This window comes from Tachysurus fulvidraco, chromosome 15 (genome assembly GCF_022655615.1).
Source record: "Tachysurus fulvidraco isolate hzauxx_2018 chromosome 15, HZAU_PFXX_2.0, whole genome shotgun sequence".
NCBI lineage: Eukaryota > Metazoa > Chordata > Actinopteri > Siluriformes > Bagridae > Tachysurus > Tachysurus fulvidraco.
In genome coordinates this window covers 17,815,554-17,827,567 of record NC_062532.1, presented here as the reverse complement: position 1 = coordinate 17,827,567, position 12,014 = coordinate 17,815,554, and the positions used below count along the sequence as shown (strand labels likewise).

Here is a 12,014-nt window from a genome sequence, read left to right as displayed (position 1 = left end):
ATTAGATCGTGGCAGCAGCGAAGCACTAGAGCGGCTCGATGAATGGGAATTTAAATGGTCGGGTAATATGGATGTCGTAACCGGATTGGTGCGCGTCGTGGACAACTGATTGACAGCTGATGCACGCTTGATGACGTGGCGCGATGCTTGGTTAGTGATGATAGTGATATGGATGGATTATCTGTGATTCGGAAGTGTTTTTCAGGTTGTTATAATGTTACGGTTTACAGTACACACACTCCACACTACACACACCCTAAAGATGGAAATAACAGGAAGTTTATCTCTGTTTCTCTTTGATCTCTTTGATATGACCCAATCTGCAATTCTGATGAATTAGAGCTAGTGTCTTAAAGTAGATTTTTGTAGCAGAGTTATGTTTAAGAGTATTACACTTTTTCTTAGCAGAATATATTATTTGGTTTTTATCCTTAGGATATGAAAATAGTGACTATGTCAGGAAAATATGGGAAAAAATGGGGAGAACGTTAACGTGAAAAATCCTCTCCCGAGTTCTGAAGGCTTTGTGAGAGTGTATATCACGTTTGAGCTGTCATTCGTTAAAAAACAAGTCTTTGTGTGTGTGTGTGTGTGTGTGTGTACATTTATGCCTGTTTAAAGATGTATATTCTCACTGACTATCATGTTGCAAGTTTTCCATAGAAATGCTAGAATTGTGCTGAAAAAAAACAACAAGCCTGTGTTTAAACAGCCAGCTTCTGATTAGTTGAAATGACAAGGCAAATATATGTGTGTGTGTGTGTGTGTGTGTGTGTGTGTGTGTGTGTGTGTGTGTGTGTGTGTGTGTGTGTGTGTGTGTGTGGTCTAGCATGTGAGGTGACATGATGAAGGGAAAAAAGGGAAAAAGAGGAAACAAGCATAGAGGAAAGAAGAGAAGGTGAGCCTGAAGTGTTTATTGGAAAAAGAAAGGTGCTGGACAAGGCCATTCACACCTTCAGGAGTCTGTCTGTCTTTAATGCTCTCTCTCTCTCTCTCTCTCTCTCTCTCTCTCTCTCTCTCTCTCTCTCACACACACACACACACACACACACACACACACACACACATCGCCAAAACTAATTAAGAGCCAGGCGTCTGTGATGCTCTGCTGGAAGAAACAGAATGAGAGTGAGATGGAGGGAGAGCACGAGAGAGAGAGAGAGAGAGAGAGAGAGAGAGAGAGAGAGAGAGAGAGAGAGAGAGAGAGAGAGAGAGAGAGATACAAAATATCAGAGTCCTTGCAAGGGTCTATTTTTGTGAGATATGGAACAGCAGGCCATTAGTGAAGAGATGATTCAGCTCTCAGATCAAGGATGAGTAAAGAGAGTGAGCAAGAGAGAGGGAGAGAGAGAGAGAGAGAGAGAGAGAGAGAGAGAGAGAGAGAGAGAGAGAGAGAGAGAGAGAGAGAGAGAGAGAGAGAGGCTTGGCTACAGAAGCCCAACTTGTTTACTTATTAACATTCTTCCCTTTCTTGCTCTGTCTCTCGGTCTCAGTTACACACATGATTCAAACAGATTTTTGAAATTGACATTCAAGCAGGTTTCAAGGCCTTTAACTACGAATTTAGATTTGTTTTGGTAAAATGCAGAACAATTCTGTTTGTCAAACAGATGTATATGCAGATGTGTGTGCTATAGGCTACAGAGAGAGAGAGAGAGAGAGAGAGAGAGAGAGGGAGGGAGGGAGGGAGAGAGAGAGAGAGATACTGATAGAAGGATAGATAGATAGATAGATAGATAGATAGATAGATAGATAGATAGATAGATAGATAGATAGATAGATAGATAGATAGATAGATAGATAGATAGATAGATAGATAGATAGATAGATAGAGATGTCACTCTGTAACATTATATCTCCCCTACACTTTTCTCCTATAATAAACATTTACACTTTCATTGCTCTGACATCAGCTGCTCTGTGTACGCTTCATGCTACCATCTAGTCCTGTCTGAAGGACAGTGAACTGCCAATCACTGAGAAACTCACACTGGCGAATTAGTTACTGTTGCGCTGTTAGTGTATTATTCTAAGGAATTATTAAACAGTGGACATGTAAGGACATAATCACTGAGCTCATAAACCAGGTTTGTCAGCTGACAGAGTGTCTTAAAAATGCAGAACAAACTGACTAATGATCTATGTAGCCTAGGAAAAAAGTCATCATTCAGCAATTTTATTTCATCAGATCCTCTGGTTTGGCGCACTGGGTCATATGCTACATGTAAATGTAGCTGAAGGCAGCACATTTGGTCAGAGAATGCTTAGAAAGGGAAAACGTTTAAAGACGACTGGACAGAGACATTTATTGCGTGCATTAGATGTGTCTCAGAGTACAAACGGGCCGAGTTCTCACCTGCTCGTTGTGACTGAGTAAGTTTGCAGTAGACGCTATCTGCCGATTCGATCAGAGTACGACTTGTCTGGATCATCTGCAGGAGAGAAACAGGAAGTCAAATCTCGGCAGGAAGTGAGATAGACATACACACACATAATAATTTAGAGTTCTAATGCTACGCACAAAAAGGAAGTGCTTGTTTAAGCTTATCAAATAAGATCTCTTGCCAAAACACTTCCACTTATAAAACGTCGCTTTGTTTTTATCAGATATGTGAGTTTTACTTTACTGAAGACAAATTGCACAAACTACTGAAATGTAGTTTGTAGTTTGTGCAGTACAGTCATCAAAATATAATATACAATTCTTTTTTTTTTTTTTGTCTTTTAAAAAAAAATGTGTGTACAGTTCTTGGAAGCTTAGTGTTTTTTTGATTCTAATAAAAATAACTGAAAGCTTTGGGCTTTGGTACTGGATCCAGTTCCCTGTGCCAAAAGTGTGAGTACTAAAACCTGAAGAAAGGAGATGACAGGATGAAGGGAGTACATGTTTGTACACAACACTAGAAGCTACTTTACTGACGTTTTAAGAGTGAAGTGTAGGAGTCAAGTTGTGACGAGTCACTAAACATAAATATAACACAAACATGAAGCATAATACTGTAGCTATTTGGAGGAATTTCAACGGTAATGTTTCTACTAGGAAAGAAAGAGTCATTATTCCTTAAACTATATAAAACATGGTTGGATAACATCATACATTTTTTGTGTTATATTTTGGTATGCTAGCATTCGGCCCTGAACCATACCATATAAGGGAATGAAACAAAACAAACAAACAAACAAACAATAAATAAATATATATACTGTATTTCCTACTAGTGTTGATGCGGTGAGGTTGAGGTGATACTTGTTGAGGGCAGGCAACTTATTTCCAGGGATTTCAGAGCAGCGTAACAGATTTAATCTAATTTAATCTATTTAATCTATTTAATCTAACCCTATCCCTAACCCTAACCGTAGTTTTTGGTTGTTTATTTGTTTTCTAAAATAAATCTACCTGTATGACTGTTTTGTCCTTTGTAGTATGCTGTTTTTTTGGGTTTTTTTTTTAAAAAAGAGAGCATTTTTCCCATTTTACGTCATGGTAACGAAACCCCTGGAAATTAGTGAATGCCACTTGTTGAGTATGTTTGTAAGATAGCATGCTAGCTTACCGTGTCGTAGGCCAGAAGGACTTTGCGCAGTAGCTCTGGGACAGCACCCTGGGCCTCCATGGTGGGGTAGGACTCGCTCAAGTCCACGGTGACACGAAGAGACCTCTCGCTGTTCAGCAGCCATGATGAGACGGTCAGGATACACTGCTTCATGTTAGCTGCTGGGGTCAGCCCACATAGCTCCTTAAATGACACCATTGCGTTCTGTCGGAGATGGATACACACCACACAAAGAAATGTATTTTATATTTTAAATAAACTGCCATATCCTTTTATTATAGTATCTACAGTGACTGCAGCAAGAAACACGCTGGTGCGGAAAGTAAAAAAAAAAAACAGTCATGTGGTAGTTAATAATGGGAACACTTAATAAACGATAACTAAACTGGAAGCCTCATGGAGGTTTGTTGGTCTGAATAAACAAAAGAAAGCTATAAATCTGGTGAACCTCATAAAAGTGCCATCAATCTGCAGAGCGTGACCTCCTCTATTTAATCTGGAAGAAAGCGGCACTTCATGCTGCTGGTGGAGGTTCCCATGACACCATCATGGTTGCTCATATCAATGTTTTAGTGTATCAGTAGTCTAAAGAAAGTGTGTATTTTGTGTGTACACTCAAAGTTTGCATATTTAGGAAAACAACGTCTGCTTCTAAGATCTGTTAATTGGGCTTTCAGAGCCTGTAAGCCTTAGACAGAAATATTTCAGCTCATATCCAGTATTCATATCATGCATAATCTAATCTGCATGTACCCTAACACAACCCCTAAATCATGTCTATGTGGCCCAGTACTATTCCCACCTCATCCAAAAGCCAATTATGTAGCTCAACAACAGTCTTAATTCCAAAGTTGTACAACACCACAGAAATCCCAAGGGTCCATCACCATTCCATCCGAAATCCCCAAATAATCCAATGCTATCCCAACCTCATCCCTATAGCTTTTTTTTTCATTGCCAATACCCCATGCCTATGTCATCCAAAATCATCCTCCCCCATCTGCATCTGACTTAATGGCATCCCAATTTCCATGTGGCCCAACACCGACTCCACAAATGTTGCTATGTGGTATGTGGTAGTATGTCAGACGGTCATTATTTTGAATCCCAGGTCCACCAATCTGCCATTGCTGGGCCTCTAAGCCAGGCCCTTGACCCTCAATTTGGTCATTTGTATAAAAATGAGCTGAAATGTAAGTCACGCTGTATAAGCGTGTCTGCTATATGGCATAGATGTATGATGTATGACACCATCCCCACTGCATATACCCCAGATCCTTCTCCCTGTGCCCCAACTCTGTTGTAACCCAATCTGCCGTCTCAATGCCATTCCCATGTTTCTTGCGCCATCCCAACCACATGCATATGTGGCCCAACACTATTGCCATATGCCCCTATGCCATCCCTATATTAACTCAATACACTATTTTCACACAGTCCCTACGTGTCTAAACACCATCAACAGCCAACCCACCCACCCATGGACCAACACTATCAACACCCATCGTTACATAGTCTTAAAACATCTCCCCATTTGGCCTATTGCCATTCCTATCCCATGACCATTTTCCCAAACAACATCAACCTCACTCAAGACCCACAATTTGTTTATTGATTAATATGCAAGGTATAAATTGTTTCTCTTTACTCTGGTTTAAACTTTAGAGATTGCCTTTTTTTTTTTTACAAAACAGTGTTAAACATGAGTTAGTAAGTACATTTAGAAAAAGCTTATTATGTATATTATTAGGAGGGCACGGTGGCTTAGTGGTTAGCACGTTCGCCTCACACGTCCAGGGTTGGGGGTTCGATTCCCGCCTCCGCCTTGTGTGTGTGGAGTTCGCATGTTCTCCCCGTGCCTCGGGGGTTTCCTCCGGGTACTCCGGTTTCCTCCCCCGGTCCAAAGACATGCATGGTAGGTTGATTGGCATCTCTGGAAAAATTGTCCGTAGTGTGTGAGTGTGTGAGTGAATGAGATTGTGTGTGTGTGTGTGTGCCCTGTGATAGGTTGGCACTCCGTCCAGGGTGTATCCTGCCTCGATGCCCGATGACGCCTGAGATAGGCACAGGCTCCCCGTGATCCAAAAAGTTCGGATAAGCGGTAGAAAATGAATGAATGAATGAATGAATGTATATATTAATATATATTTTTATAGGCTCATTAATTTGCTTCACTCGTCTGCATTGAAAAATCTGATTCTGATTGATCTCAGGATAGGTTACCTTACCTCCAGGTGGCATTGGAGTGAGAAAAAATAGTTGTAGCTTAGTGTTTTCTCTGCTTTAACACATCTGATCTGACTTTATGAGACAATTAACCGACCTTGAGTCAAAGTGAGATTTGGAAAAGCACCCAAAAGTTCTCAGCAAAAATTTAACAGGATCAAGGATGGGCCCAATCGGCTGGGATATCACTGCATTGTTACCTCTTTTGTCACTATTCAGTAGGGATTTTATAAAGTCCATGTGATCACATTAGGCTGTTTGTACATATAAAGTCCTGTACTCATGAACTCTAATTCCTCTGGAGATCTTTAGTACAAACCTTTCAACCAAACAAACTGGTGTGGAGCCCCCCAATTAACTGTACATATAACCAAACTGGGGTCTTCAGTTCTACTGTGATCTCTAAAAGTCATTCAAGTTGCTGTGTGACTTTTGGATCCAACTTCAACTAAGGGGTTGTTGGTAAGATTTGTCTCTGACTTTGTCTTTGGAATTTGAATTCCTTTGGCAAAAGGACATTCATTTCTCTGTTTTGCTCTTCATCCTTCTCTGTCGTCATAGGTTCTTGGGTGTGAGGGAGATTAACAGTTTGTTTAAATACACTGTGAAAACATCCACCGGGACATTTGGTTCCCATGAGGAAACTATTTGCTGAGCCATAACACATGGAGATGCTCACTCTCTCCATATCTCCATCTCTCTCCATCTCTCTCTCTCTCTCTCTCTCTCTCTCTCTCTCTCTCTCTCTACACTCACAGATTGTCCTTCTCTTGTGCTGCATCACTCCCCATCATTCCCCTTTAGTTTAATGACCCTTCACATAACAGTTGAATTCCCATGATGTAACACGCACACGGTGACAGAGAGCGCGGGAAAATATTGCTTCTTCTAGCACATATTTAGATAATTTGTCCAGACAATTTGTTGTCACCCATATGAGGATGGGTTCCTCTTTGAGTCTGGTTCCTCTCAAGGTTTCTTCCTTACCAATTTAAGGGAGTTTTTCCTTGCCACTGCTGCCTGAGTCACCTCAGACTTGCTCATTGGGGATAAATACATATACAGTACATACATACATACATACATACATACATACATACATACATACATACATACATACATACATACATACACACTGAACTATATACTGTATATCTTGAATTTTTACTATATTAATTCTCTATATTTCTCTTTATGTTTACCTTCTGTTCTATGTTTATGTTCTGTAAAGCTGCTTCGAGACAAAGCCCATTGTAAAAAGCGCTATACAGATAAACTTGAATTGAATTGAATTGAGGCTCATCTTCTCTGTGTGTATTACAGTAGATGTATTAGATGAGTTCTCTCAAATGCCAACACCGCTAGCTCGCATATTGCTCAATTCCAAGATGTGTTATTAATAATACATCATAGTTACTAATTACTAGTGTTATTAATAACAGATTTAGCTTTATCTAAGCAATAAACAGCTATATCTTTGCAACATTTTTTATTACAGTCTTATTAATTTGGGGTAACCAAATATGACTGAGAAATGCTTTCAGAATTCCAGTGTCTAGAAGACCATCTTGGCACTTATAGAAGAAGAGAGATAATTATGGATATTCTTTATTCTCATGCGTATAAAAGTTGTTTCTTTTGCAATGACTAAAAACCACCAATGATGATGTCCTATAATTAACTAAAGTAATATGCTGCTCTAATAAGCCTCATATATAATTCATACCCATCAAAGATAAGCGCTATCAAAACAAATAAATTGCATGATGAAAAGGGAGTAATAACATGATATTTGATTAAATTATGCTCTATTTCTAGTTGCATCTATTCCCAAAAAGAAAAGAAATTAAATAAAGAAGAAATACAAGCCCTGAGCAGTTATTCATCAAGTCATCATCTTGATTAGCTTGAAAAATGTAATTTCCTGAAATCCTGCACCTTAAAACATTTTTCAAAATGCACCTACTACAATGCACCTAAAAATGGAAGTTGTGAAAAAGGAAAAATGAAAGTAATTCATCATGACTCTTTCATTCATCATGACTCTTTCATTCATCATGCTGTCATTTTTTCAGATAAACACAGATGCTGGCAAATCACCATTGTCATCACATAATGCAGATCTGAGTGAGTTTGGTGTTTCCTGTGCCATAGTAATTAGGTGTTATTGTACTCTAAGTATCCCGGGGCAAAAGACGGAGGGGCAAATGGGTGGAGAGCAGTGTTGCATGTCTTACTGAGGAAAATTATTCTAGTAATGACTACAAATTACAGGAGTAGTGTGTTAAAAAGTGTAATCTTGCCTCTTTTTTCTTCTTCTTGTACACAAGAAGACAAAAATGTCAAATTAAAGAGAACCTACAAATTGCAAACTTCTCAATTCTGAGGCGTTCCTGAAGTCTTTCTGTGTTAGAAAATGTAGACATTTACCTCTCACTTTAAAAAAATACTTAATCCACTAACACTGGAGACTCCTTCAAAAATTTCTAAATAAATGTCTTCAGTTTCTTGAACTAAACAATAACAAAAGTAATTATATGCCATCTTGTTGCTCCTCAACAGAGATCACAATTCAAATCCACTTACAATGCTCCAAAGCATTTCCATCCAAATGCATCTAACTGCTCTCTCTCTCTCTCTTTTTCTACCGCTTATCCGAAATACCTCGGGTCACGGGGGCATCTCAGGCTTCATCGGGCATCAAGGCAGGATACACTCTGTATGGAGTGCCAACCCATCGCAGGACACACACACACACACACACACACACACACACACACACACACACACACACAATCACACACTACAGACAATTTTCCAGAGATGCCAATCAATCTACCATGCATGTCTTTGGACCGGGGGAGGAAACCGGAGTACCCGGAGGAAACCCCCGAGGCATGGGGGGAGAACATGCAAACTCCACACACACAAGGCGGAGGCGGGAATCGAACCCCCAACCCTGGAGGTGTGAGGCGAACATGCTAACCACTAAGCCACCGTGCCCCCCGCATCTAACTGCTTTGGAAGAAATTTCCATCAAACTTAGTAAAGAACTCTTCTTCCTTTTACAAAAATGGGGAAAATGGTATAAAAGAGACAATTTGAAGAGACCAAAGGAGAGAATCCATGTTTTCAAATCATAATAATCATTTGCACTCTTACTGGTGAAGTTAAATTGAGACATATGGTAAATGACATAGGGGTTATTATTTTATTATTTCTGTTTGCTGGTAAAATCACATAGGATGATATTAAGTAACAGCCTGAAGCAGACAAATTACCTGATTATGTTCGTTTATTATTAATGCAGACACTCCAGAGAAAGTAAAAATCTAAATTTGGTAACAGCTTAGAGTCTCCGATTTTTGAAAGCCAATGTTGACATATAAAATCACCAAAACAAACACGCCCATAACCCAAATAGGCCCCACCCCTGTATTGATAGCTCCGCCCACACATACATACTTAACCCAGGCTAATGGAAAGAAATGTGTCTTTATCATAGCTGAAGGGAAGAACAATACGATTGCAGATAAACAAACAAGCAAAAATGACACACAAGCATAATCATGCAAAGGACAAAGGCTTATATTAGTTCTGTGTAACAAAGCAAAACCAACGTTACTCACCTATCGAGAAGGAAAAAAGCGCCTCAGTGTCTTAAGTAAAGTTGAGTTTCCCGAGTCAATAACTCCTGAGCTAAACGCTGTTACTACACAAAACGCGGTTGTAGCTGCGTCTCTACATTACTACGATAGAAAAGAGGTGTTATTTGTGTAGTAACAGCGTTTAGCTCAGGAGTTATTGACTCGGGAAACTCCAAATCTGTGAATATGTGGCCAACTTCCTGCTCCTTCAGTTCTCTCCAGCGCTGGAAAGCTGATCCTATATTAACACGTCCTACTTCTTGCCTTATCGTAAGTCTTTCTTCACTTTCTTTCTTTGTTTTTATCCTCCATGTCAATGTTAAAACCGCTTTCTGCTAATGTCACACATGTGCACTGATCACTCTCTCCGCCGCATATTGACAAGCCCCGCCCCTTTCTGCTGATTGGCTACACGTTTGTTTTGATTTTTGTTTATTATCAAAATAACCCTGACATTAAGCTATTATAATTGCTGCATATTCTCTGTTGTCTGTCTATTCTTTGTCCAGTCATTATTCCTTTTTGTGAGATGCACCTATTAAGTAATTAGGCCAACAAAGCTCTTATTTTGTAGAGAAGAAAATACTACATTGGTTCTGAGAAAATCATAATTATGCCTTCATGGTTTTCACAGAATCACCTAAAGCACTAATGAGCTTCATTGTAAAAGAATAAAAGAAGTCCTTACTCTCAGGTTTGTCCTGAATTTGCATAATGGACTGTGATATGCTTGTTACATTTGACACAAAGTACTCTAGCACTCCCCAAGTATCTATTAACCTTAGTCAAGTCCTTATATTATTATCAGACAACATTGTGCATAAAATAACACCTTGGTTTTGACAGAGACAGGCTTGTACCACTAAGCAAATATAATCTGATAAAAATATCTGTACAATGAACAGGCAATGGTGTATTATAAAGTTTCTAGTCCAGTATGGCTAGTTGGCTTCATTTATTCATTTTCTACCGCTTATTCGAACTTCCCAGGTCACGGTGAGCCTGTGCATCTCAGGCATCATCGGGCATCAAGGCAGGATACACCCTGGACAGAGTGCCAACCCATCGCAGGGCACACACACTCTCATTCACTCACACACTCACACACTATGGAAAATTTTCCAGAGATGCCAATCAACCTACCATGCATGTCTGAGGAAACCGGAGTTAGTTGGCTTCACTGAATGTTAATACATTTACCTATCAGGTTTTAAAAGGCGATGTTCCTCAGACCAGACATTCATGAGGTAATACAGAGAAAAATACGTAGCCATGTAATCTCGTTTATTTTCTTGCAGCCTACTATTGCGTGTGATTCAATTTCTTTTGCATGTTGTAAGGTGTAAGCCTTACCTGCACGTTTTCCCGCAAATCCGTTGCCTCCCGAAGTGGCTGTGTGGAAGCCCTGAAGAGTTCATCTATCACTTTGATCCCTGTGGTCTTGGTTGAAGTGTACTCCCGTGCCTTGCGACCCTTCCTCACAGAAAGACCCCTCTTGTGAGCTCTGCCCCCACCACGTCTGTTCGTAATGGCCACATGAACAAATAATGTGGTATTGGGCAAAAACTCTCCTGTAAGTGACTGCAATGGTACATGACGATATCCAGGCTGCAGACACTCAAAGGGTATGGTGTACTGGCCAATGAACTCATCCCCAATATAGTCATCATCAAGAACCACAAAACGTAAAACTGCTAGTTCAGGGAGATTGATCTGGAACTCAAAGCTTTCATCAAAAATGGGATTGTCACCATTCTGTGATACAGTCTTTGTGCGCTGCTCAGCACAATCAGCAGGGATCCCGTGGATCTCTACATATATGTATGGCTCAACCACGTCACCTTTTGCTGCTGAACCACGAGGTTTTGGCAAGTTTTGGCCACTGATCACCTTGATATGGAGAAGCTGGGCAGACACACCAGGCAGAGAGTCACGAGCATTGGCACTGAAGTACGAGACCTCCTCACGCATTATGGCAGGGCGAAGCACAAAACCGCAGTTACCATTTTGCCTAAACCAACCCAAATTAAGGTCCATCATCAGGCCTGGTGTTTGGTAGTTCATAGCCACAATTTGACAACCACATTTCCAAAAGTCCTGAGGGTTCATATTGCTGGCATCAATACGCATGGGAGTCGGGTATACTCGTGATAGAAATCGTTTATTATAACTGACAAAGTCCTCAGGGTACTCATTAGCAAAGCGATTAGCATCCACCTCATTGAAAGAGCATATCTCCCAGTACTTTTGTTCCCGCTTTGCATACTCAAAATCCCTAAATTGGACAGATTTGCAAAGGGTGACAAGATCTGACAATTCTTTACAAAGTTGCAGCCTCTTACAACTAAAACCATTGAGATGGTCCTTCTCGTCTGCTCCCACCATGCGCCGTGACATCTCAAGCCCCTCCTCCTCATCAGTCACCTCCCCTTCAGAATCTTGAATGTCTGGGGAAAGGCATTTCCCTTTCAGAAGTATCTTGCCTTTTAGTTTCTCTGGTGAAGGCAGATAGTTTTCCTCAGCACTGGGAGGCTCTGTGTGAAGTTTGTCCCCCAGGATCTTCTTCATGTGCTGGGCCATGACCCTC

General features: G+C 40.3%; 1 protein-coding gene across 1 annotated transcript in view; it reads right to left on the bottom strand.

The window, feature by feature from the left end:
* plcl5 (phospholipase C like 5) overlaps nucleotides 1-12,014 on the bottom strand; it is an 89,000-nt gene that overhangs the window by 18,410 nt on the left and 58,576 nt on the right. Inside the window, exons 2-4 of the mRNA XM_027161124.2 lie at nucleotides 10,781-12,014; nucleotides 3,555-3,758; nucleotides 2,357-2,432 (exon numbers count right to left, since the gene is read on the bottom strand). The exon at nucleotides 10,781-12,014 is cut by the window's right edge and continues 1,256 nt beyond it. Of these exons, the coding sequence (XP_027016925.2) occupies nucleotides 2,357-2,432; nucleotides 3,555-3,758; nucleotides 10,781-12,014 (1,514 nt within the window). The remainder of the gene's footprint in view (nucleotides 1-2,356; nucleotides 2,433-3,554; nucleotides 3,759-10,780) is intronic.